Source organism: Rhineura floridana, chromosome 9, assembly GCF_030035675.1.
Source record: "Rhineura floridana isolate rRhiFlo1 chromosome 9, rRhiFlo1.hap2, whole genome shotgun sequence".
Taxonomy (NCBI): domain Eukaryota; kingdom Metazoa; phylum Chordata; class Lepidosauria; order Squamata; family Rhineuridae; genus Rhineura; species Rhineura floridana.
In genome coordinates, this window is record NC_084488.1 from 82,621,378 (window position 1) to 82,647,890 (window position 26,513).

At 41.5% G+C, this 26,513-nt stretch overlaps 1 protein-coding gene across 15 annotated transcripts in view; it reads right to left on the reverse strand.

Annotated features, from left to right (window-relative positions):
- BLTP1 (bridge-like lipid transfer protein family member 1) overlaps positions 1 to 26,513 on the reverse strand; it is a 312,192-nt gene that overhangs the window by 147,394 nt on the left and 138,285 nt on the right. For all 15 annotated transcript variants that reach the window (XM_061585180.1, XM_061585183.1, XM_061585181.1 and 12 more), the window contains 7 exons: positions 24,614 to 24,742; positions 21,617 to 21,736; positions 14,242 to 14,522; positions 10,455 to 10,705; positions 9,632 to 9,887; positions 7,856 to 8,699; positions 6,992 to 7,062 (listed from right to left, as the gene is read on the reverse strand). In XM_061585180.1, coding sequence (XP_061441164.1) covers positions 6,992 to 7,062; positions 7,856 to 8,699; positions 9,632 to 9,887; positions 10,455 to 10,705; positions 14,242 to 14,522; positions 21,617 to 21,736; positions 24,614 to 24,742 — 1,952 coding nt within the window. The remainder of the gene's footprint in view (positions 1 to 6,991; positions 7,063 to 7,855; positions 8,700 to 9,631; positions 9,888 to 10,454; positions 10,706 to 14,241; positions 14,523 to 21,616; positions 21,737 to 24,613; positions 24,743 to 26,513) is intronic.

The window sequence follows — 26,513 nt, forward strand, 5'->3', positions numbered from 1 at the left end:
GCCTTCTCTAGAGGATGGGTAGGATTCAGACAAAATGAAGGAAGAACAATGTCCTGGTTGCAGTGGAAAACTGAATTGACCTTGGGACGGAAGGAAGGATCAGTTTTCAGCACAACAGAGTCCTTGTGAAAGACACAGAGATGGCGGGCAGAAGACAATGCACCCAGTTCTGAAACTCGTCTCGCAGAAGTGATCGCGATCAGGAACAGGACCTTGAATGACAACAGACGTAAAGGCACAGTCCTGAGGGGCTCAAACAGAGGGCGTTGTAAAGCCTGCAGCACCTTTGACAAACTCCATGAGGGAAAACGGTGGGCTACAGCCGGTGAGCGTAGAGCAGTGCCTCTGAGGAAGCGTTTGATGAACGGATGTGAGGCAATAGGGGCACCAGTGGAGGACACTGAGAGAATGGACGACAGAGTGGACACATGTCGACACAATGTGTTGGGTCTGAGTCCCATCATGAGGCCCCTATGAAGATATTGCAGCACCTGTTGTATTGTAGCCTGTGAAGGATCGAGGTGCTGAGTCTGACACCACCTGGAAAATGCCACCCAAGTATGTTGATATATACAAGTGGCAGATGGTCGTCTCGAGGCTAAGATAATGTCAATAACAGCGTCAGACAGTCCAGCCGACCTCAAATGTTGCCGTTCAAAAGCCACGGTGTTAGGTTGAGCCAATTGGGGTCCTGATGCCATACTGGGCCCTGGGATAAGAGGTCTGGCCTGACCGGGAGTGTCCAAGGATCTGTCACTGACATGGCAAGGAGATCCGAGAACCACGGTCGACAGGGCCAATATGGTGCTATCAGAACCAGCGCCGCGCCTTCCTCAAGGTTCTGGCTAACAGTGGTATTGGAGGGAAGGTGTACAATAGGCCATCCGGCCACGGTAGCGACAGGGCATCCACCGCTTCCGCTGTCGTGTCCAGGTATCGAGCGAAGTACCTGGGTAGTTGACAATTGTGACTGGAGGCAAAGAGGTTGACAGAGAAGGAGCCGAACCGACCCTGGAGAAGATGGAACACGGTCGGATGACGCTTCCATTCTCCAGGGAACACCTGTTGTCTGCTGAGCCAGTCTGCCGTCACATTCAAAATTCCTCTGAGATGTTCTGCTTTTAAGGATTGCAGATGTTGCTCTGCCCAGTCGAATATGAGGGAAGCTAGGTTCTGCAGAGAATGGGACCTGGTCCCCCCTTGTGTGTTTAAATGAGATTTGGCACACGTGTTGTCCGTTCGAATGAGAACATCGTCCAGGTGGAACAGAGACTGAAAATGAAGCTGAGCTAAGTGGACAGCCTTTAGTTCCAGCCAATTGATGCTCTGAGTTTGCTCTGCTGTGTTCCAAGCCCCCTGAACGAACTGGGAGTTGCAGTGGGCTCCCCAGCCAAGGATACTGGCATCTGTGGTGATGACAGTCCTGTGGGGTTCTCTGAACGGAGTGCCCTGGGTGAGATGTTGTACCCTCGTCCACCAGCGGAATGACAAACGCAGTGTGGGGCTCAAGGGAATTGCTCGATGGTTTGAGCTGGCAATGTCGTGTTGGAACTGCAGCAAGGCCCACTGTAGCTGGCGAGTATGAATGGTGGACACCAACATTCCCAGATCCCTGGCTAGAAGCATGACGTCTGCGGATGTTTTGTGCATCAGAGATCTTGCGATATCTGTGAGAGCAGTTATGCGATCTGGGGACAGGAACACTGTCGCTTGCAGGGTGTCCAACATCGCCCCTAGATGCTGTAGATGTTGGGTTGGTTGGAGATGGCTTTTGTCGAAGTTGACTAGCCAGCCGTGGGCCTGTAAGACATGGAGCGTGAGCTTTAGATGGCGATGAGCCAGCTCCCTGGAACTCGCCCGTATTAAAAAATCGTCCAGATGGGGTAGATATGGACCCCTTGAAGCCGGAGGTAAGCCACTAGTATGAGTAGCACCTTGGTAAAGACTCTCGGGGCAGACGAGAGACCGAACGGCATCGCTCGATATTGAAAATGCTGGGAGCCGAAGGCAAACCGAAGGAATTTTCTGTGGGCTATGCAAATGGGCACATGGAGATACGCTTCCTTTAGGTCGATAGAAGCCAGGAAGTCTCCTTCATGCAGACTTGCTGTAATGGAGTGGAGGGATTCCATTTTGAACCTGCGATACTTTACAAAATGGTTAATGAACTTGAGGTCCAATACCGCCCTCCATGACAGATCTCGTTTGGGCACAGCAAATAGGAGGGAGTACACCCCTTCCGACCTCTCTGTTGTAGGGACTGGCTCTATCGCCGCTATGTCCAAGAGGTGATGTATGGCAGTCTGCATGATGCAGTGCCTGGCTGGTGCCCTGGGACAGGGGAAGGGATGAAACTTGTCTGGAGGTGTTGCCCAAAATTCAATTGCATATCCATAACAAAAAAGTTCTCTGATCCAGGCGACCTGAGTCAGACGCAGCCAATGTTCTCCAAACATAAGCAATCTGCCCCCAACCGGGATTGCGCTAATACTGTCTGCATTGGCGAGACCCTCCCCTGTATGAGGACGTTGAGGAACCTCTGCGCCCCTGGTACTGACCTCTGCCTGGGAAGCATCTGGGCCAGACTCCTCTGGAGGAGCGGAAATCGTATGTTGAGAAATCGCGGCCTCATCCCCCAGGCCACGTTCCTCAAAAGGGCTGAGACGTGCGGTATGGGGCGAAATGTCTGAGAGGTCTACGCTCAACGTTTCTGGACGTGGCCAAGACAGGCTTTCAAGCCTCTATGGGGTCAACAAGCACTGCCTTTAGGGCTTCCTCGCCGAAGAGTAATGAGCCGGAATAAGGTGCCCGTGATAGATTAACTCTGGCCGTAGAGTCAGCTTGCCAGTGACAAAGCCAGAGGGTCCGTCGGGCAACAATCTGAGCTGCCATAGCGTGTGCTCCGAGCTGATTGGCGTCCAAGGTGGCATCAGCCACAAAAGCAGCTGTCTTGCGCAATTTTATCAGTGATCTTCGCAGAGAAACAGGATCTGGATTAGGATCCTCTAAGAGGTCATCCAGCCACATCATCGCTGCCCTGGAAGAAATTGAGGCTGAAATAGAAGCATGCATAGAGAAGGCAGTGGCCTCATGGTTCTTGCGTAAGGCAAAGTCCAGTCTCCGCTCAGTGGCGTCCTTTAAATGAGAATCTCCCTCCCTTGGCAAAAGGGATCTGGAAACTAGGCTGGAAATCGGCTCATCTATGCCAGGGACGGCCAGTCTGTTGGTAAAGTCCGGAGCCAAAGAATAAAGTCTGTCCACAAGGGCAGTAAAGCGACGTGCTTCTAAGGGGTGAGACAGTTCATCTTTGGCCAGTTTAGCAATGGGATCTGGCACAGGAAGATAGTGCTCTGCTGGTGTGGGGGATTTCAACACCTTGGCCCCTTTTATAGTGGGAATGGCAGCTGCAGTTTGCATAGATTGAAGACCAAGTGCGTTTAATACTCTGCGCGCAAGAGGTTGATAATCTGAGGCGTCAAAGAGACGATAAGATGTATCCTGCTCATGTTCTGACTGGTCACTCCATTCATCTCCGTCGGCTTGTAGAGCGAATGGGGACTCCTCCCCACAAGAAAAGTCATCCACAAACCTGCCCCTGGCAATGTCAAAAGGATTTGGGGAGCATGATGGATTAGTCTCATTGTGTACAACGTGACCCCCACTGTGCTGGGGGATAGCGGGGACTTGTGATGGTAACTGTCTCTGAGCGAAGAACGACAGCATGCCTTGAAGTTGTGATATGAACTCATGAGACAGCTGTAGCTCCGGTGATGTAGAGGATTGCTCTTGTAGAGGCGGCGGTATGGACAGCCCCACAGGGAGTGAAGATGAGTAAGCCCCAGGTTGGCTGACCGTTGGTTGGTCAGGAAAACCAGCAAAGTCCTCCTCATCAGAGGAAACAGCAGGAGAATGAAATACAGTCGTTAACTGTTCATGAGTTGTTCTCTCGGGAACTGGAGCAGAGACATAGCATGGTCGCTTGGATGTGCTGTGGCTGGAAAGATGTTTCGTTTTGGCAACCGCTTTGGAATGCTTATGCTTGGCCGCCTTAGATGGTTTTGGCTTGGTTGCCTGGGTTGTCTCTGGCTGTTCAGCCATCATATACTTTTTAAAGGGTATCAGTACACGGCCACAGATGGGGCAGAATGCACAGACCCGAACAAGCTCAGTACATGGCACACGAATGGGGCAGAATGCACTGGCAGATGGCTAAGTACACGGCCACGGATGGGGCAGAATGTACAATTAATACAGCTGTGGTACACGGCCACGGGTGGGGCAGAATGTACAATATGAACAGTTTTAGTACACGGCCACGGATGGGGCAGAATGCACAGATCAAACGGCTTTGCAGTATCAACAGCCTTGGTACACGACCACGGATGGGGCAGAATGTACCCTTTCGAACAGCTTTGCACGGTATGGCAGCGTTGCACAATAACCACAGTCTTAGTACACGGCCACGAGTGGGGCAGAATGTACAAATCAAACAGCTTAGTTCACAGCCACAGCCTTGAGACAGTCAATGAGAATATGTAGATTCAATAGTTGTAGTGGTCGAATAGTTGCAATAGGCAGCTAGATTTAGTAGGAAGAAACTGTTGGCACTATAGGGTTCTATCTGCAGCACACACACTGACTGCCAGTCACAGCTCTTTCAAGCTAGGCCCCCTGTTAAGACGAAAAAGACTAAACAGTAAGGGTGGGAAAAAAAGGGGGCAAACAAAATGGTGCCCATGAAAAAAGCGGAAAAATTTTAATCAAAAATGGCGGATACGTTGCACAGAGACAACGGTTTAGATAAGGAAGGAGCAATGGCGGACAGTGAGGAGCGCTAGTAGCTGAAAAGGGGCTGTCAGAAATTTTTAACTGCAAAAAGACGTGGTTAAATAGTTCTCCAGCCGTGGGGTTGGGAACGCAATCGCGGCTGTAAAATCAGGTAGGTAAGCCTCCGTCAAGGAGGTAGAGCGGCCAGTGAACTCCCCGTAGCAGGAATAATATTGGGAAATGGGTAAGCCGCAGCCGCGGACTGCAGAGATCGACTCGGCGAGATATTAAGTGTCGCGGACGAGTCAGGGGAGGCAAGGCAGCCCAACGAGCAGAATCGGCTAAAAGCGGGAGGCGGAGAGCCGCAGTCGCAGGCTCCTGGCGGAGGCAAGAATGAACTGGAGAGTGGGAGGGGCCTGACGCCCCTAGTCTTGACTTCAGAAACATTCTTGCCTTTGGACGATAGGTGGAGCTATAACCCGCATGATGGCATTCCTCCTATGGAAAAGATACATGCTAGAGAAGAAATCTGCATCTTCTAAAGATAGCTTGCAAATATTAAGCTTCAAAGAAATCTAAGTAACAATCTGAACAGTGTCAGCATTAAATAGCTGGAGCTGCTGCATGCTGAACAATACATGAGTGCATGCCTTACAGAAAGTAAACCACAACTGACTAGTATGCGTCAGATTGTCAACAGCTCCAGTACACAATAAATTTCTATTTATTTTGAAAGCAGCTTGCCTTGATTCATCATCATTATAGACAAAGTACACAGAATGAGAAATTCTTAATCAGGAACAAGCATAAGAAAAATGTCATATAAGATGGTTTGGCACCACTTATCAAGCCTGTGCATGTTTTTTATCTGACAGTTGATAGAATGTCCCACAATCATTTGCCATCTCCCTCACTGTTGTCAACAGTGGCCGTCAACTCTTTACCGGTTGCAACAGTTCTGCCCTTCCAGCTGATGCCCGCACTGTGATAACAAACGAGTGCCCTTTTGACACTACCCGCATCTATGACACAGCCCTGGTCCTCTGGCTTCCTTCCTTGTTGATGGCAGCAGTGGAAGCCGGTTTGTCTGCCTGGTGTTGCATAGCCTCCCTCTCTCTCTGTGGAATTGGCCCCTCTTCAGCCTCCTACAAAGTGGCCCTGCTTCAGGCAGCTGCCCCACAGGAGGTGGCTGCCGAGGAAGGCTCTGAAGGGGAGCCTCACCACCAGCCTCTGGTTGAAATGGACGAGGAAGAGTGCTGCCTTTGAGAGTGGAGGGAAGAGAGTGACCCACTTTTGCTGCTAGACTGTCCTTCATGTTCTTGCAAGGACAGATGGGCTTGTGTTCAAGGTGCAGAGCTGCCCAGGCAGGAATCTCTCCCAAATTGTTTTTTTTAAAGTGTTTTTAAATTTGTATATTTGTTTTTAATGTTTTTAATTGTAAACCGCCCAGAGAGCTTCGGCTATGGGGCGGTATACAAATGTAAATAATAATAATAATAATAAATAATAATTTCCATAATCCCTAAAAAAACCATTTGTGCTTAGAGCACATAGCCAATGGAGATACATAGTTTGCTGTTTAGTTTAACAGCATCAAATGGTAAAGACATTTCAAAGCAAACAGAATTTTTGCACAACACAGGGATCACTAGAGAGGCACAGGAAATATATCAATTCTATGTCAGATTCAACACCATAGTCTGTGGGGTCTTGACAAGCCAAGCCATGTTTAATCTTGCCCTGATCTTTTGGAAACATAGGACACATTTTTATTAAATAATAAAAATAAAAGGTTGAGAGAACTAACTAAATGCTTCAAAAGACTAAACAGACAGATATCAAATATTTGCTTCCGTAAAATGTTCAAACTAACTAGGAAAGACTCAAAAGCAAATCCAATTATCATATTATAGCCATATCAGCTTGTTTTTCAGACTCCCTTCATATTTGCTCCCAGCAGCAAGGAAGCTGCTTGTGTTGTATGCAAATCCACACTACATATGGGTGCATATGAATATGAAACAATTGGCATCTCACTTGGAGAGAGGGTAGCAACTGGGTGGGAAAGATGCACATATTCAGCCCTGCTGACACGATCATGGTTTTTACAGTGTGGGATTGCCTCATACAAAAGTGGCTGCCACAACCTTTCAAGTGCATGGGAAGGGGACCTGATACAATTACAATGTCTTGCAATACAACAAATTTGTAACTTATTACTCACTTAGATGTTGATCCTGTAAGCTGCATACCTCGGTCCAGCAGAGCATTCGCTGTGAGACCCTGCTTAACAATCTAGAACACACAAAATCTTATTACTTTTGTTCTAGGGATTTTAATCTTGCAAACGTTTAACAGGTAATATCTTATTTGTACTCCTCCCTGTCACCATTAACACTAATACATCTCTACATTTGATGTTACAGTTTAATGGGTTCTTTTTTCTTTTCTTTTTTTGCTCTAATATGCTATAATGCAGCTTTCTTAAAAACAAAACCACCATGTAATTCCTGCAGTCTCCAAAACACTAAATATAGGTGATATGCAAAATAGAAACACTATGTGGAAAAGCAGCAAGACACATAGTATAAGTCCTAAATTACTAAGTGTTCAGTGGATCCTCTGTAAGGACATTACACAAAAAAATAGCTTTAACAGATACAAAATTCTCACATTGGACGTTGAAATAGAAATCCAAACAAAGCACTCATTCATAAAAAGCAGCATCATGCATACTTTGCATGCAGTTACAACAAACTCTTTCAGTGCTTGTTTACTGATGCAAAATTCAAACAAAATGTATCTATGACTGCAGAATTGTTCTTGGTAAAGCAAATATTACACTATCCATGTAAATATATATCTAAAAAATTGCATCAATAGTCTTATAAATTATTCCCCTCTCCTAAGGTACAACTTTAATTCCAACATACTTAACTATGATTATTCTCTATAATATTAGCATGTCATTTCAAAGTTCTACTAAAGGATCTAATAAAATTACACACGCACCATACATTTTTTCACAACCTAACCTAGTGTTTGCTTTCCTTTAAATTGATTTCAAAGTTATTCTGCTATTTTTTACCTTAAAGGTTGGGACAGAAAGCTGTTCAAAAGATGAGGAACTTTCCTCACTAGTTGGAGTGTCAAGATCTAATGGGCGATGTAAGGATGATTTAGAGGTTCTTTTGTTTGTTGGATGTTTTACTGACCAGTTAACCACCTGGTACTGGGTGAGGTAACTTTGATAGCAGTTCATAACAGGCTGCTGAGAAGTGATTTGTTCATTCTCTGGAGCCTTCTCTGCTTCTATGATATATAAATGCTCTACAAGTTCATCTTCTCCTCCCAAAGCAGAAACAAATGAAGCTTGGGAGGGGTGTGTTTTTATTGGCAAGACCTTTGGATCCTGACTAGCTTCTCCATGCAATGTAGTAGTTAGGGGTCCTTCTACACTGTGATAGAGTGAGCATCTCCCATAATCAATTTGTTTGGCTTGTTTTCTTTTCTTTTTTCTCCCAGGATAGGTTCCCGGACCTTCATCACTGCTTATGGGTTCAAAGTCCTCAGCTGCTGAGAAGTACGCTTCACTATCAGCCATTGACATACTGGAGTCCATGGAGCGATATTGATGAAATGAATTTGAGTCTGCAGAAGGAGTGTATGGGAAAGAACCAAAGCTTCTCCTTTGTTTTGGAGAATCTAAGACATTTTCATCACTGCGGGAGACATCACTGCTGAACTGCACACCAGCTGGAACAGGTTGCTTGTCTCCATAGAAGGCTGCAGTAAGACTTTTGGTGCTGCCAAGTCGAGTAGAGCATACGGATGCTTGTCGTTTCAAAGGAGATCTAAGAGGAGATTGTCCAACAGGCCTCTCTTGGGAGTTAGGAGATACAGGACTACTTCCTGAACATTCTGCTGCAGATCTGAGATGGGGAGGAAAAGATCATTTTTGTCAAGAATTATGCATATTTTGTCCATAATGATGTGAACCTTTCCAGTTGAATAGTGGAATATAAATGTTTTGAATATACAGTAAATAAATATGCACATAATAATCTTGAAGGGTGCTGCATTGCTGTTGCCTAACTGTATTATTTTAAACTGAGTTTGAATTATTTGAACTGTATGTATGAATGGTTTTAATACTGTAAATTGTTTAATTTGATTTTAATCTAGACTTTTGTATGTTTTTAATTATCTGTGTGCTTTTATCCGGAAGCTGTTGTGAGTTCCAGTTTTGGAAAAAGGGCGGGGTAAAAATAATGATAATAAAATAAATAAATAAATAAATAATCCATAACCACTGGGCTCATGGAAGATTGCAAAAAATTTTGACTTTACAAAGGTCACAATCCTACAAACAGTGGCTCTTGCTAAAGTCCCAGTTATTTCAATGGGTCTTCAGTATATATACTGGAGTGCTGAATAGTAGCTACTATATCTCATCCATACACTAGATATACTAATATTTCCTGTCCCCCTTTCCCCCTAGTACACCACATAGCAGAGAAGCAGAAAATCTAGACTATGGACAGTGTCCAACTAACCCGTTCCATCAGCGCAAGGGTTTCTGCTTGCACAAAGGAACTTCCTCTGTCTCCTCTCCCCATGCACACCATGCACATTCCCTGAATCTGTTCCAGAGGGTTGGGAAAAAACTCAAAAGAGATTTAGGGGGCACACCAGGGTAGGGGAGGAGAATGGGGGAAGTTCCATTGAGCAGAAATCCTTGTGTTGATGGAACAAATTAGTTGGATACTGTACAATACTAGCATTCCCAGATAAGTTTTCACTTTCTATCTCCAAATTATGTTGGATATTGGAGCAAATTAACATTAAGAAGCAGCATACTCACGTTCCATGGGCATCTTCTCTTTTTGCACCAGCCAAGAACTCCTTTTGCCCTAAGTGATCTTCAACAGCAGAAGAAGGGCTTTCTCTTTCACCAGCTAGCAAGGGGAGTGCAGCACTAGAACTACTGTTCTCCTCTGAAGAGGAAGAAGAACTATGAGATCGTAGCGGTACTTGTAAATTCAAGTGCTGGGATTTTCTTTCTTCTATTCCCACAGTTCGGCACTCCCATTCTTTCCTTTTAACACCATTTGCCTTACCTAAGAACAAAATAAGTAAATATTTTATATCAAACAATAATAAAGGCATCAGCATTTTTCCTTGCTCCTTGGTAAAAAGGATTTCCACACAGAGGAATAAGTACATAGATTATTGTTTTATTCATTGTTCTTATAGAAATTTTTAAAAGCAATGAACCAGCTCAGTTTGGAATAACTTTGCACTGTACAACACACTAGCACCTCCAACAATTGTAACTATGCATACTAACAACACTGGAAGCGTTCAAGAGGCAGCTGGACAGCCACGTGTTGGGTATGGTTTAAGTTGGATTCCTGCATTGAGCCAGGGGATTGGACTCGGTGGCCTTATAGGCCCCTTCCAACTCTACTATTTGATGATTCTATGATTCTAATTTAATTATACTGTAATATTATGAGTAACAACAACATTTCAATGAGAGTTGTGTCTCTCTTTCCTCAGTAACGGTTATTATATGCCACTAGCTAGCCAGCGTTAAATAGCAGATTATTCACTATGAAACTAAAGAGATATGTTAAAATATTGTTAAAAATATGCATTTGTACATGCACACATATACTAATTACCATCTATAATTTTTGGAAGCTCTTTGGTAATGATCCATTCTCCTGGCTGCAGTAAAGACTGTCCATAAAACATATCTGATTCTGCACTTGTACTTGAAAAAGCAGAGCTACTTGATGGTGTTAACTCTTCCAGTTTGAAGAAGTCTAATCCTGAAACTGTGCCACCGAAGAACCTACAGCCACCAAGACAGCCACACTTGTTCTTGCTTCTCTTAGTCTTTGCAGTGTCATCTGGCCATAAAAACCATAACCTACAAAAGAAAATGTTTTTTTGAAAAAGAAAAAATAAAGAGGAATATTGTTACTCAGTGGAACAATATAATTCCAAGTGTTGTTGGCCTCAAAATTCCCAAAGAAATTGACACTAATTATTCCGCCAACTTCAATGGGTATTCAGGCGGACAAGTGCCTTAATTTGCACAGAATAAGAAGGTTGGGTTTGATTCTTTAGAAGCAAATCGTTGTTTAAGGAAGCCAAGTTTCACTAAAAATAAGCATGGAGTGCCTCCAAGTTAAAAGAGCATATATGAAAATACATTCTCCCCATATCCTCGAAGACACGGCAACTAAGTCAGATACAGTAGTTTATATCCAACATTACACAAGTGGAAGTCAGCAGGGTTTTTTCTGTGCCCTCCATCAGGAGACTCCCAGGAAAGACCTAGGATGCGGCACGGGGCTGCAGCAGAAGTTGAATATTCCTGAAAATCAGGGGAAGTCAACTTGCTCAAGCAAACTATCTCCACCCACTTTTGTGCTTTTTCATCCTCCCACTGCAGCCCACTTTGTATCATAGGCTTTTGCTGAGGATCCTCTTACGTCTCAGAAGAGGCTTTTCAGGGGAACAGGGGCTGGCAGTGGGGAAAGCCTCACCACATAAATGGACTTCCACCCAAACCACCTGAAACAAATTTATTATCTTCAGAGAGACAAAATGTTGGAGATGTCAGGATCTGGGAGCAAATATTACACCTTTTTCAGTGGAACTGCCCAAGGTAGTTATTGGATTGCCTGCACCCATAACATCCTGCACACACTTTTAAGATATGCTATGGAGGCTCTCCTGATGTGCTCACCCTTTAGGTTAGTAAGGTTGGTGGCACAAGGAAGAAGACTTTGATGAGCTTCCGCCGGGCCTTGAAGACCTGGCTCTTCAGGCAGGCTTTTGGGATGGGTTAGGTTTTATTATTATTGTTTGAGATTTTTAATGCTCTAATGTAATTTGTATGTCTTTATGTTGTACGTCGCCCAGAGTGGCTGGATAACCAGCCAGATGGGCGACTAATAAATTTAATAAATAAATAAATAAAATAAATAGTGGCCCACAGCTATGGAATTCCCTTCTATTGGATCTTTTCAAGTGGCCTTCCATGTGTGATGTTTATTAGCTGGGTGATGATCTAGTTGAATTATGTTTTTCCCAGTTCTGTTAAAAAAATAATGTAGAGTGTTGCTGAGTTGTACTTTTATGTTTTAAAACATTGTATTATTGTTCTTTTCAATTTTTGGTTTTTTATTGTAAGCTGCCTTGGACAGGCATTTGCAAATAAAAGCATATCCTTATTTTAAATATAATACAACAAATAAAAATGCATCTCTTCTGGAAAGACTAACAAATGGAATTACTAGGAATCATTTACCACACATTTCTAAAGCAACTTTCATTGGATGTTTAAAAGATTCAGTTTCAACAAGATATTGAATTGGTTAGAAATTTATTAATTACAGCTAGACAAAACATTGTTGCTCACTGGAAATAAATAAGATCTTTTCTTATTTTTTTAATTATCAAAAACAAAACAAGGTATGTCAATAACATTTCCAGTTCAACCTCTAACCTTCATTTGCTCTTTACCTCCCTCGTCCCTTATACAGGCCTGACAAAAAAATTGTTACAATCTCAAACATAACATTTTATTTATTTATTTATTGCATTTGTATACCGCCCCATAGCCGAAGCTCTCTGGGCGGTTTACAACAATTAAAAACATTAAAAACAAATATACAAATTTAAAAACACATTTTTTAAAAAAGCAATTTAAAAACATGTAATGTATTATATTACATTTCATTCATTTTATGTATTTATGAATTTATTCATTATGTTATTTATTTATTAGATTTATATCCCATCCTTCCTCCCAGTAGGATCCCAGGGTGGAACTTCAATTATTTACTTCAACTGCCTTTCATAATTTTTCTTCGGTGAATAATAACAACATAATTGCACCATTACCTGTTTACTTCTACTAACCAGCATCATTCTCTTTGGGTAAATATTCTGACAACATAGTTAATAAATTTATATCCTTTGGACTAAACAGACCTTATTAATAAGTAATTCCCCCCACCATCTACTGACCTTTTTTTCTTTTCTGAACCTCTAATCCACAACAATATGGAGACAGTAAACCTAGCCCAGCTTCAAGAAAACCACAACTGTGTATAAGCGTTTGGGGGACAACAATTATTCCCTTCCATTTATTTTTAACTGGTATGGATGAATTTGAGTAGCATCTCTTTTAACTAAAGTATGGACTACAGAAGAGCGAAGGAAACACAACAACAGATAGATTTAAAGAACAATAGTCTATTTAAAAATAATTGGAACAATTATTTATCTTTTTCAGAATTTTAATAATAATATGTTTGTATATGTTTGAAACCTATGAAACCCATTTGGGAAATATAATTTTAAACTACCATAAATACAGTAATAATAATGATTGAAAGTATTGACAGAAAATACTTCTTAGGAACGATTAACAGTCTGACTCTAGATGTGCAAACTACAGATTCCTAAGCTATCCAACTCTAAAATGCAGGTCTGGCAGAATTCAAACAGCCCTGAATTGAGCTTGGTGCTTCAGTGTAGATCAGCCTCCCCCAACCTGGTGCCCTCTAGATGTGGTTGGACTATAACTACCATCAGGCCGAGCCAGCATGGCTAGTGGTCAAGGATGATGGGAGCTGTAGTCTAGATCACCTGGATGGCACCAGGTTTGAGAAGGCTGATGCAGATGGTCAGGAGTCAAAGCAGGAGTTGAAACCGTGGTGTAAAAAAAAAAAGTGTAAATGACTTCTAAAATGACAATCAATGTCAGCATTTTAGTTAATTCATGCATTTAGACAATTATATATTGTCTTAAAAAACGGCAATATGAATGAGCCTTTCGCTCATGCTTATAGCTCCTTCACATGAGTGCATAAACAAGGAAGTCTTCCAATAAGTATAGTTCTTCGTTTTGTCCAGACTGGTTAACAGCCTTGGAGCTATGAAACCATAGTTTGAAGTTGACTTAATATTCTGGCTTGTTCTGTCAGGTCTGTGGTTCAGACAAACTGGAAAAGCTATTGTTTCCTGGTTTGTTCATGAAGAAAGGACCAAAGGGTCTGCATATGTATCCGCTAGACTCATTCATATCTCTGCTTTAGTCAATATGTAACTGTCCAAAGCAGCTCATTCTGTGCATATATTTCACAGAAATACATTTTTAAAATCTGACCACATCATAAAAATCAAACAAAAAGTATCTGTGATAAATAACTACTATGATTTAGCATTGACAGTACATCAATGCCCGTTTATTAATTGCAGAGTCCATTACATGATAAAATTCTGGCTTAGTATATTTATTCTAGTTATTAGCAAATTATTGACAAAAAATTAAAGATACTAAATATAAGCAATGGCACTGTATTCAATAGTCCATTAAGGATGCCCACATTTTCACTTTTACACTAATGGGCCTACTTAAACACATTTTTCATCTGTAGCTTCTCTTACCTCTTAGTTCGGCTGTCATGAGTTTCCAAAAAATGTCTCTGTGCTTCATGCTTAGAATGGTGATCTGCTGCTAAAGCAATATCAGCGGTGATAAGGCCCAAACTGACTGACCCTGCTTCTAGCCAATATGCTCTCCGCAGCACTGCAGGCTGAAGACCAACTCGACAACTGTTCACTTGCTCAATGTATTGTCGCAGTTGGAAGTCTTGAATGGCAGCACTTATACCTTCACCAACAGACTGGTTGTGGAGATTACAATTGGCAAGGCGTACAGCACCCATCTAAAAATTAAATTGAGAAAAAAATATCAAAAGAAAGCACTGAAAGTAGGGTTGCCATATTGCCCAGTTAGCCGGGTTTTACCCAGATTGCATGCCACCTGGTGCCCGGCTAGCCCCTTAGGTGGCCCGGATTCTCAGCTTTAATTTAAAAAAAAAATTAAGTTTCTAGGTGGTCCGGTTCTCAAGATATACATAAAAACATCAGCCACGCCAACTGTTAAATCTTTCTTTAAACAGTACTGTATACAGTACTATAGCACTTCGTAGCTTTAACCCCGCCCGTTCAGGATTGCAGCCAATCAGTGAAGCCAGGATTGTGTTTCAGTTTCATTGACCTGAGTCAGTGTCTAGAAAACAAAATGGTGGTTTCTCCCCATTTATCTGAAAATCTCATAAATTGGGTAAGTATATACATTTCAGTTTCTTTTCCTCTTGTGTGCAGGAGTCAGATCTTGGACAGTGTTTTGAAAACGTTCCCAATACTTGCTTTTTGTAAAAGCAATGCTAATCCCATATGCCCAGAGTAAATCCCATTGAATTCAATAGGACTTACTTTTGAGTAGACATGGTTATGAATGTGCTGAAATAAATCAATGGGACTTTGGGGTGAATGTAAAAAAAGAATTGTTTTTGTGTTCTAACTCCCCCCCTCCAGTCCTATTTTAAAGCAAGTAGACAGGGCTTACTTAGGTATTACAGTTTTTATTCTGTAGGAAATACTGATTTTTTTAAAACTAATACTGATTTTTCTGCAATGACCAACTGGTTTGACAATAAACATTATATGGGCTGTATGTATTTATACATCTGCAGTATGTGCGTGTGCGTGTCTGGAGTCTTTCCAACAACCCTGTGAGGTAGGGTTGGAAACCAAGGCAGCACACAACAAGAAATAAAGCCATTTAAAATCCAATAACCATAAAAACAAGTATAAACAGTTGCAAAACAGCGTAGTGGCATGATTCGGAATTTTGGGTTGTGTGAATGAAGTTGCTTATCACTTGAGGTTGCATTTCTGTCCCTGTTTGAGTAAGCCCCACTGAATACACTGGGACTTGCTTCTGAATAAATAAATCTAGGATTGCACTATAAATATATTTACAGGTTGTGTAAATAATTAATATATTTGATAGTCATGCTTATATAAATATTTCTTCATTCATCATATTTTTGGTTTTTGGTTAGGAATCCTGACTGGTTGTAAGATGCTTAGTTTTCTGCCTTACTCATAGGAATCTTGTGGTTGGTATGGTATTGCATTTAAGAAATCATGGTACGAAATGGCCTGAATCAGTATAAGGCAGATTCCTTGGTTCCTAAAAGTGGGAAGAGACTCAAGGGCCACAGTAACTCCAACATGTATTTATTTTTATTTACAACATTTATATACCGCTTTATTGTAAAAAATCTCAAAGCGGTTTACAGAAAGAATTAAAACAATAAAATTATTGGCAAAAGCGTTAAGGACAGATACTTAAAAACATTCAAAATAATAAAACGAACAATGAGTTAAAAACAGATTTAAAAACACAATAGCTTCCACATGCCTGGAGAGGCTTGCCTCAAGAAAACTGATTTTAGCAGGTGCTGAAAAGAGGCATCTGCCTAATGTCAATAGGCAAGGAGTTCCAAAGTCTAGGTGCTGCCACTTAACAGGACTGATTTCTTACAAGAGCAGAACAAGTACTATGTGGCACCCATAACATGGAAAGCACAGCTTGAACTTGGCCTGGTAGCAAATCAGCAACCAATGCAGATTTCAGATCAGAGGTATTATGTGCTGATAGGATCTCACTCATGTCAGCAATTGTGCTACAGCATTCTGCATTAACTGCAGTCCCCAGGTCAGGTTGTGCTGCATGGGGATTTCTGTGACCTTGGCTGACTGCTAGGATTTTTTTAGTTTGGGTTTTTGGTTATGAATCCTGACTGGTTGTGGGATGCTGAGTTTTCTGCCTTACTCATAGGAATCTTGTTGTGGTTGGTATGGTATTACATTTAGGAAAGTGATACTGCCTTTTGTGTTTTTTTTTCCTATATGCATTTCACTTATCTTTAACCTTACTCCATTACAGCCATAGAAGCAACAGCAGCATATGTAAGATAATTAACTCCCATTAGTGATAAGAGCAAGAATTTATAATTATTATTTCAATTAAAACAAGAGGCTTATCAATACTTTGAAGAGGACCAGATATTTATTTTCTTTCTGAGCCCAGGACTGGGTCTTTCATGATGCCCGGGAGGGGGGGCAGGAGAGTAGTCGATAAAACAGACATCCTGGCATTGGTTATCTAATTAGCAAGGTATGTGTGGGGTTGTTGTACACTTCTAGGCCCAGTTTCATTTTGAGTATGGAGGTGGAAACTGTGTAGATGTGGTTGATCAAAGGGAGAAGAAATTTTGAGTTAAGCAAAGCTCCGCTTTTATAAAACCTAAGAAACATACAGATACTTTGAATGTCTGAGTGCCTGCACCAGTGGAATATTGGAGGAACTTGTAAAACTTGCTGCAACAGTATTTACAACTGAGCATGTGGTGTGAAAGACTCCTTTTCCTAACAATTTGGCTTCTTGTTTTTCTCCACCCACCACATCTTTGAAATATATCGTATATGGTTAACCGTACTGCTGCCCTGACTTACTTTGTTTGTTGCTATTTTTTGTTTTCATTATGTTTTTATATTGATTGTGTATTTTTATTGTTTTTATTATATTTGTAAGCTGTGCTGAGCTCTGTTTTTAACAGCAGAAGGGCAGGATATAAATCCTCTTAATCAATCAATAAATACTCCATAGTGTTGGAAACTAGAGTCTAGGCATTTAAGGCTGAAAATGTTGCTTTTAAAAAAAAGATTTCTCACATCTTTCCCCAGTTTTTGGTGGTAATTCCTAGGCACAAAGACAAAACAACTGGACAATCCAAATATTCATAACATGCAAATAACATGCAAATTAGCCTGCCCGGATTTGTGGAACTGGAATATGGCAACCCTAACTGAAAGGCCTGCTCATTCAATGGAGTCAGGAAAAAATCCCTTTCCCAGCTCTGATGCAAACTTCCCATTTGGATGTTGGAAGCTGATGACCAGTGTAACAGCTAAAGCATTTTTCCACTGTATGACGAAACAAACAAGGCTTTATCGATAAAGCATTTGGAAAACCAGATGCTTTTTAATATGCTTTTAAACCTTTTTTTTCTTTTAAGCAATGCATTTTTTAACCTTTTATTTTACAAAAGTCTTCAAAGCTTTTTAAAAAATGTTTTAAAGTTGTTTTGCTTTAATGTATTTTAATGTCTGTTTTCATGATGTTTTAAAGTGTATTTAGTGCTTTTGTTTGCCACCTTGGGCTCCCACTGGGAGGAAGGGTGGGATATAAATCAAATAATAAATAAAATAAATAAATAATTTGTCATGGGAGACAGTTCCAAAGGGTTAGGTACTGCCACACTAAAGGTTTGATTCTGACATTGTGTGGAACCAACTTCCTCATAAGATGCTCTCTCTCTCTCTCTCTCTCTCTCTCTCTCTCTCTCTCAGATCCATGCCCTAAAAGAGTAATGGTCTGATGAGCTACTAAACTCAACAGTTATTTGTTAATTTCATAATTAGCAGCCAGTGCAATTCTTTCGGTAGTGGCATAATCTGATGGCGATATTCCCACCCCAGTGAGCAGTCAAGCCATTGCATTTTGCATGAGCTGCAGCTTCCGAGTCAGCCTCAAGGGCAGGCCCACATAAAGCACATTACCAGGTTACCAGCCCATGGATGACAACAGTCAGGCTATCCAGTCAGAATGACTGTACAGTCTTATCAACCAAAGCTGGCAAAATGCCCTCCTAGCTAAGGTCACCTGGGCTTCTAGTGATAAAGATGGGTCCAGAAGCAGCCTAAGACTACGAAACTTTCCTTCGAGGAGTGTACAACCCCATCAAAAGCAGGTAATTGACCAATTGTCCCACTCAGGAACCACTCACCTATAGTACCTCTAACGTGCCAGGATTCAGAGTCAGTTTACTGGCCCACATCAAGCCCACCACCAAGTCCAGGCACCAGTTCAAGACTTGCATGGCCTCTCTTGATTCAGATGCTACAGGGAAATAGAGCTGGGTATCACCAGTGTACCGATGACCCCTCATTCCAAATCTCCTAATGACCACTCCAAATGACTTCATGTAAACATTAAAAAACACTGGGGACAGGATGGTATGCTGTGGATCCCCACAACACAACTGCCAGGGGGCAGAGAAATCATCAATCTGAAATCGACCCTGGATGTAGGACCAGAACCGCTGTAAAACATATTCTCCTCATCTCTCACAGCTGGTTCAAAAGGATACCACGATCAATGGTATCAACAATCACTGATAGATCAAGAATAACAAGGATCCACTCCCTCATCCTTTTCCCGATAAAGATAATCCATCAAGGTGATCAAGGCCAATTCAGACTCATAACCAGGCCTGAACTCTGATTGGAATGGATCAAGATAATCACTTTCATCCAAGAGCACTTGCAACTGTTGCACCACAACCCTCTCAATCACCTTCTCCCCAAAGGGGGTATTTGTGATTGGGTGGCAGTTGTCACAAACCAATGGGTCCAGAGTGAATTTTTTCAGGAATGCTTGTATCACTGCCTCTTTCAAGAAGGATCACTCCTTCCCACAAGCATGTGATGACCACATCCTTGATCCATCTGGTCATACGCCCTCAGCAAGCTTTAATCAGCCAAGAGGCAAAAGGGTTGAGAGAACACACGGTTGGCCAAATAATCTCAAGTTCCCTGTCAGCATCATCAGGCCACATGAACTGAAACTGATTCCATACCATTGCAGCAGACATAGCACTGGACACCTCACTGAGACTGCAGTGAATGTGGATGTGGCATCAAGATTATTATGTAGGCGAGCGACTTTACTTTCAAAGTGCCTTGCAAATAAGTCACAGTGGGCTTCTGGAAGGTCTAAAACTGCATTGCCTGGAGTAGATATCAAGAGACACCAGACAATACAAAAAAGTTTCACTAGACAGCTACTTGAGGATGAAGCAGAAGGAGAATTGGGCCTCCTTCACTGCCCTGTGTGGTGACACAACAGGCATGATTATGCGCTCTCACTCAGATTTGGTCAACTTCGCAGCCTGTCTTTTGCCACTTGCAGTCCAGCCATAGCCACCCATAGGTCTCTTGTATACCAAAGTGCAGAACAAGCTCCCTACTGCCAGAGAGGGCACTTTAGAGCAACCATGACAAGAACCTGATCAAATCATGGATAAGTGAGGTCTTATCATGGATGAGTGAGGTCTTATTGTTTACCAAACTTCTCATGGGCCCCATAGAGAACATTCTCCAGGACTGGGCAAATGGGGAAGGGGTTGCAGATGTTGGAAAAACATCTGGTGAGACCAGAGAGGAAAGGCTTCCTAAAACCCATCAGCCCTGTGCCCAGTGGTCCTGTTAGTTCCCTGCAAGTCTCCTGGCCTGTGACTGTCAGCTCCACACTGCATCAGCAGTGTCAGGGGGGCCTGGAAATTCCTGGGTCTTTGGCAGGGAAGGAAAGTCCTTAGCCAGCAGTTGGTTTGTAAATCTGCCAGGCCTATCCGAAGCGTACTTGCCGAGTCAGAAGTCCAGAAGCGAGGTCAGTGGAGGTCCGGGATCAATTGCCAAGGAGGTCAGTCAAAGAGATGCTGCAGGGAAACTAGGTCTACACAAAGCCACGCCTGACGTTGCAGTCAGCAACAAGCTGCAGCCAAGGTGTGCCTTATAAAGAGCAGGATGGACAGCAGGTGTGAGCCCTCAGCGCTCGGGCCTTAAGGAGACAGGCCTGCCTCTCTTCTGCCTGACCTTCTGCTGTCTACGTTCTGCAGGTGAGGGGGGAGTATCCTGTTCACTGTCTGTGTCTGGCTGCAGGGCCTCTGCTGTCCCTGGGGTGCTCTGCAGCTGAGGGGCAGAAGGAGCTGGATTCTCAGGAGGCTCCTCCGTGTCTCCTGCTGCTCCTGGGTCTGCTGCTGTTACTCCCGAGTCATCCTCATCTGAGGAGTCCTCTGACGGGGCCATGACAGTGACGGAGAATGAGGAATATAGTCTGCCTTCATCACTGGCACGTAGCCTAGACTTATTCATCGAGCAACCAGGCCTTAATGAAACTGCTGGACAATTCCAGAAAAATAAGGAAGGGGAAACTCTCATGGAGTCAGAGCTGAGTTTCCCCAAGGCCATGGAGATAGGAGAAGACTCAGTTACAACTTGAGAAATCATCCTCTTTTCCCAGAAGCTCCCTCCTTGATTCAAAGACAAATCTAGGGAAGTGTTATATTTAGTTTGTGCAAGTAGAGTGCCTGCCTCCTCTCTTTTATTTGGAGTGTCTTGGGGTGAGAGGTTTGTTGCAACAACTTTCATTTCCTTCCACAAGCATAGCTGCACCTGCTGTAACCTGATCCATGCAGAGTTTGTTTTGATTCTATGTTCCTGTGCTAACCTCTGGAATAAAACTCTGTGCAAAACCAAGTCTTCAAATCCTGAGTCTGCTTCTCTGGTTGAGAGCCTGGACAGAACTGACTTTAAGCAACAGCATGCAAGGGCTGGTAGACACAGCAGACAAGCAACCAGGAGCCTGGCCATTGGGTAAGAACAAGGAATAAGATGTAAATAACCTCACTCTAATCTTCTATGATTTCTCACTTCCCAATGGCAGTTTCTCCTGTGTCCCTCCCTCCCCAACACCTCCTCTCCAGCACATGATTAACAACTGCCTACTAACAAAAATGCATTACAATCAATTATCCCAGATGGTACCTGGGAGTTTTAAAAAAAGAATGATTGTGGGAGGAAAGAGAAATGTGGCAAGACTTCTTCCTAACTTCCTATGCTAGTTGGCGCTATTCACTCTCCAACGGTATAAAAGAGAATGCTCTGTACACCTATATCTTTGAATAGGTTGAAGGCTTTTCTTATATCAGGATCAATCAACATTTGACAAAGATCAATTACGTACTTCATGGAAAAAAATAGCAAAATTATTTTATGGAAAAAAGTGAGTATTTTAGAATGATCACAGAAATGAAGCATTGTGAGATACAAGAAGTATACCTACCTTTATATTTGTAGCACAACCATGCTCTACAATGTATACATCTGCTCCATCTACTGCCAGGCGTGTCATAGTGTACTTTAATTCATCTGATGTTGGACAAGGGCCAGAGATGCAACTTATCTAAAGAAGATTTAGAATATTTATTTATTATTTAACAAAATGTATATACCCCTTGAATGTAAAGACCACTTTTTAAAAAACATTAAAAATGTCAATAAAACAGTTAAAAACAAGCAATTAAAACCATTAAAACAGATCAACATCTATGTGTCTGGAAAGGCTTGCCTAAACAGGAAGTTTTAAGCAGGCGGCAAAAGGATTAAAGTGAAGGTGCCTGCCTGATGTCAACAGGCAATAGGAACAGAAAACATAATTATGCAAAAAATAAAAAAGAAAAAGAAAAAAACATAATTATATACAGTAGGACCCCACTCATACGGGGGGGTTACATTCCAGACCCCTGCCTAAAAGTGAACCCACCGAAAGGTGGAACTCCATCAATAAAATGGTGCCTGACGCCCGAAAAACACCGTAAAAGCGGAACAAGCGGCATATGAGTGGGACCTTACTCTAATTGAAAGCCGCTGTATTAGCGGAACGCTGAAAAGCAGACCGCCAAAAAGTGGGGCCCTACTGTAGTCTCTTTGGTATGTTAATTCTACTTGAACTTCTTTTTTTGGGGGGGGGGAAACGAATTACAACAGTGATTATTCTTCTGCAAAATGTGGTGTATATGTGAACAGGATTCCCACCTTTTAAATAGTAAAATGAGCATTACTAGAGTCTTGCTTTTGTACAGAATATTGTAGCTTTAAAAACATTTGCTCTCTTTCATACCACCATTTTGACTGCTGGAACTGCATTTTTATTTTCCACAAACATGATCTTCACAAAAGGGGAGGCACAGATTTAAAGAATCTATTTGTTTCAGAAACAATCTAGTTTATGAATTCCAGTGTCCCAATAGTGAAAAGTGTTGGAGAAGTGGAAAGATCAAAGTAAAGAGGAAAAGCTTCTACATAAATCACAACAGGCAATCACCCTGGATAGTTTCATACCTTCTATCCTGGGCATAGGCTTACATACTCAAGAGTGTACATTTACTCTCTATGGAATCTGAGAAAAGAGTTGAACCCACCTTGAGGTGTCTTTTTACTTGCCCAAGTGAAAATTACAACATGCTCAAGGCTCCTCAAGTCAGAATGGAAACCCTTCAAATGTTTTATGTTGGTCTGTCAATTGCTCTTTTTTGTTATTGTTGTTAAAAGCTAAATCAAGCTGACTATAAGGAAAACACCTTGGTGCAGCTTGAGCACAGAGAGGGGAAGAGTTAGTCTGTTTTGATGTGACAGGTCTAGCTTTTAAATCAGAGGGATTATTTTACCAGGGCTCTCCAATCATATTGCTTTGGGGGAAGGATATTGACAGAAGTAGTTTGTTTCACATGCTTACTCATTGCTCTTTTGCAAGTTCTGTCTTGGATTAATTGGCATCCCTTGCACCCTTTCCAATCACGTCCCAGTTCCCAACCAGCAATACATCCATTTTAATTATTTTATTTTGATTTTTTTCCTTGTTGTTTTTTCAGGTTGCCTTTCTTAGTGCCATTTTTTAATGTTAATGTGTTTAGTGGTGTTATCTACTCCCCTTGCTGTAGGGCTAGTTGGTGTGTGTCTCTTTTCATCCCATTTTAAAAACTATGATATGCTTTACTTCTCCCCCATCCCCCTTTAAAGACTTCTAGCACAAACTACAGATGGGCTATTTGTCTGCAATTTGGCAGGTTTCTTTCCCAGAGGCACCTTCCACATCTCAGCAATTTTCAGACCAATTTCCCACAAAACACTAGGGAGGTTAAGTGATTCTTATTTTACCCTTAGAAGACAATCACTGCATATATCCTTCTGAAATTTGTAATCGTTCCTTCCCCTTAAAAAGGTTGACCATGGCTGCAAATTTCATCCAAAGTTTCCCAAAATAAAATTAAAGAGAAGTTTCCTTTTCCAAAAATTTAAAAACTGAAGGTGTCCAGCCCTCAAACCTCTGCCTGTAATTTGGCAAGCTTAATCCACTCTGGAGGGATGGCTACATTGGCAAATTTCATTCACTTCTGCCAAAAGGAAAAACTATAGCATTTAAAAAATTCCCCGTAATAGGGAATGGTACGAAAGACAGCTTTGTTTTAAAAAGCTGCTTCAGATCCATCAAACTGGACAAATCATAATGTGACATGGAAAAGTTCAGGTTGCCTCGTGAAGTGACAGATACAGATATGAACCCAATCTTGTGGCTGATGCATGCTCCACTACATTTCGCCTAACAGTCCTGATTTTCCTGGGATTGCCAATTTTTATTACCTCTGCAGCCTCTACAAATTTGCTGAAATAAGACAAGGTACACTCCTATCCTTCATGGCACTTCTCTCCTCTTTCATAATTCTCAAACCTGGCGTCATCCAATGAAGCTGAGTGTTGGAAGATTCAGGATACAGAAAAGGAAAAATTTCTTCACACAGCAAATAATTAATCTATGGAATCTGTTCCCATAAGATGTAGTAAGGGCCACCAACTTTGAGAAACTTATTCTATTTTTTTCTTTTTCAATATTTATATGCTGCTTTTCTGGGGAAAGCCCATTCAAGCAGTTTACAAACAATAAAAAGTAGAACTATATTATTTAAAAATCAATATTACCAAAACCAAAAATAAAACAGATTCACAAATTTATAAACAAACTCAGCACTAGACAAACTTCCTGCAACTTGGGTCCTTTACATTTACAGGAACTCTTCTCTTCTTTCCATCCCTACAACCATGTGTCAAATCTTCACAGAGCTGTTGTTCTTTTTTCAAAATTTCAGCATTTTTTTGGCTCCAGTCACCAAATGACAATTTTCTCCAACCTCAACTAAAATTCATGTTTGCATATTTCCTACATGATCAACTTCTTTCACTAAACTATAGCTAGACAATACCAGATCATAGCTATTAGTATTACCTTAGCTTCACAGAAGCGGCGATCAATCCCATGCTGACATATGATTACAGATTTTGGCCTTTCCAGTTCAAACTCACGGCATGCCACATGAAACACAAATGTCTGTCCCCATTCCAGCAGGCATGCAAGCTGCAAAGAGGTAAAAACATGTTGACTATGGTGAAACAATAATTAAGACTGAAGGAGTTCAGAATTATTTGAAAAAGACCCCTCAAAACTGAACTTTCATGGCTTCCAATCCCTGCAACCAATTCTACAAAATGAGCTCACAATCTTGTTCTTTATAATCATCATCGCAATGTATATCCTAGGACTTGAAAAATGGAAAGGGCATATTAGAAGAAGAGAGGGAACACTCTCTATGTTCCAAAAGTCCAAACCAAACTTTTGAACAGAAGCCACCAGATGTCATAAGCATTTAGTTCCAACTTTTTACAATAGAGTTTTAACAACAATGTAAGGGGTTTATCTAAAGAGTAATTATTTCACTAACATTAACATTATGGAATTATGGAACGCCCTCCCTGACGAGATACGCCTGGCGCCATCTCTGTTATCTTTTCGGCGCCAGGTAAAGACCTACCTCTTTGCCCAGGCATTTTAAAAAATTTTAAAACTTGCATTTAAATTTGAAAATTTTTTAATTATGTTTTATTGTGTATTGTATTTACATCCACTTGTATTTTAACCTGTTTTATTATGCTGTACACTGCCCTGGGAGCTTATCGCTATAGGGCGGTTTAAAAATGTAATAAAATAAATAATAATAATAACATTATATTTTCCTCCCGAAGTAAAAGATACAGAATGAATATAGAATAGCTACACAAATACACGTTGGAATTACAATGAATACTATGGGTGACATCCAACCATGTCAGCTTGCTTGTGCAACAGATAAAGGAAGCCACAGACCTGAACTTACAAGATCTGAACAGGGTGGTTCATGACCAATGCTATTGGAGGTCACTGGTTCATAGGGTCGCCATAAGTAGTAATCAACTTGAAGGCACATAATAAAGGAGATTTCATTTTCTTCTCCTCCCCTCCACACCCTAAAAATATGTTCCAGAGATTTGGGGGACCATCCAGAACAGATGAGGGGGAACAGGGGTTGTAGGGAGGAGGAGAGGAAGGGATAGTCCCATCACATCCTTTTTTTTAATCTACAGATTTTGTCTTGACTCCAGATTGTTTCTTTGTTTAAATTCTTCGAGATGGAACCTTAACTTCTACCTCTTCAAATTCAGACTAAAGCAGAACACAGGAAAAACTGGGAAAAATCAACAAACGCAACATGCTTGCTCAAAATGCGTGCTCAAAGTCAAAGTTGCTAGTTTAAAAAGCCACAAGAGGACCAATGTACTAGTTCAAATGCTAGTCCAAGTATTTGCCAAAATAGAAATACAAATGAATTGCATCTTCAATTTTAAAAAGTAACATCAACTGAAAAAGAGGCCTAAGAACTTTTCACTCTAGGTTTTTTATAACATATTCAGTTATAACAAGCTTCTTATTCCTAGAGAGCATGAAGCAGCATTTTGTTGAGAAACCTCTTTTTAATATTATTGTAAACAATTAGGCTGTTCTCACTGAAAATATATTTCACAGAAACTGAAGTGCTAAACATAATGGTTTCTCCTGTAACATGTAACTACCTTCAAGAAAAAGATTAACATCTATATTGAAAAAGTTAGAATGCAATGACATACAAGTTCTGTACAAGCCTTTTTTTTAGGTCTGTTCACAAAGGGTCATCCTGTATGCAATGTGTTTTTTTCTACAGAGCCAAAATCTAAACTGCAGAGAACAAATGATGTATATGTTATCTACATTAGATTCCGGGGGGGGGGGAGTAACTCAAAATCTGGCAATGCTTTCTTCACTTTCATTGAGTGTT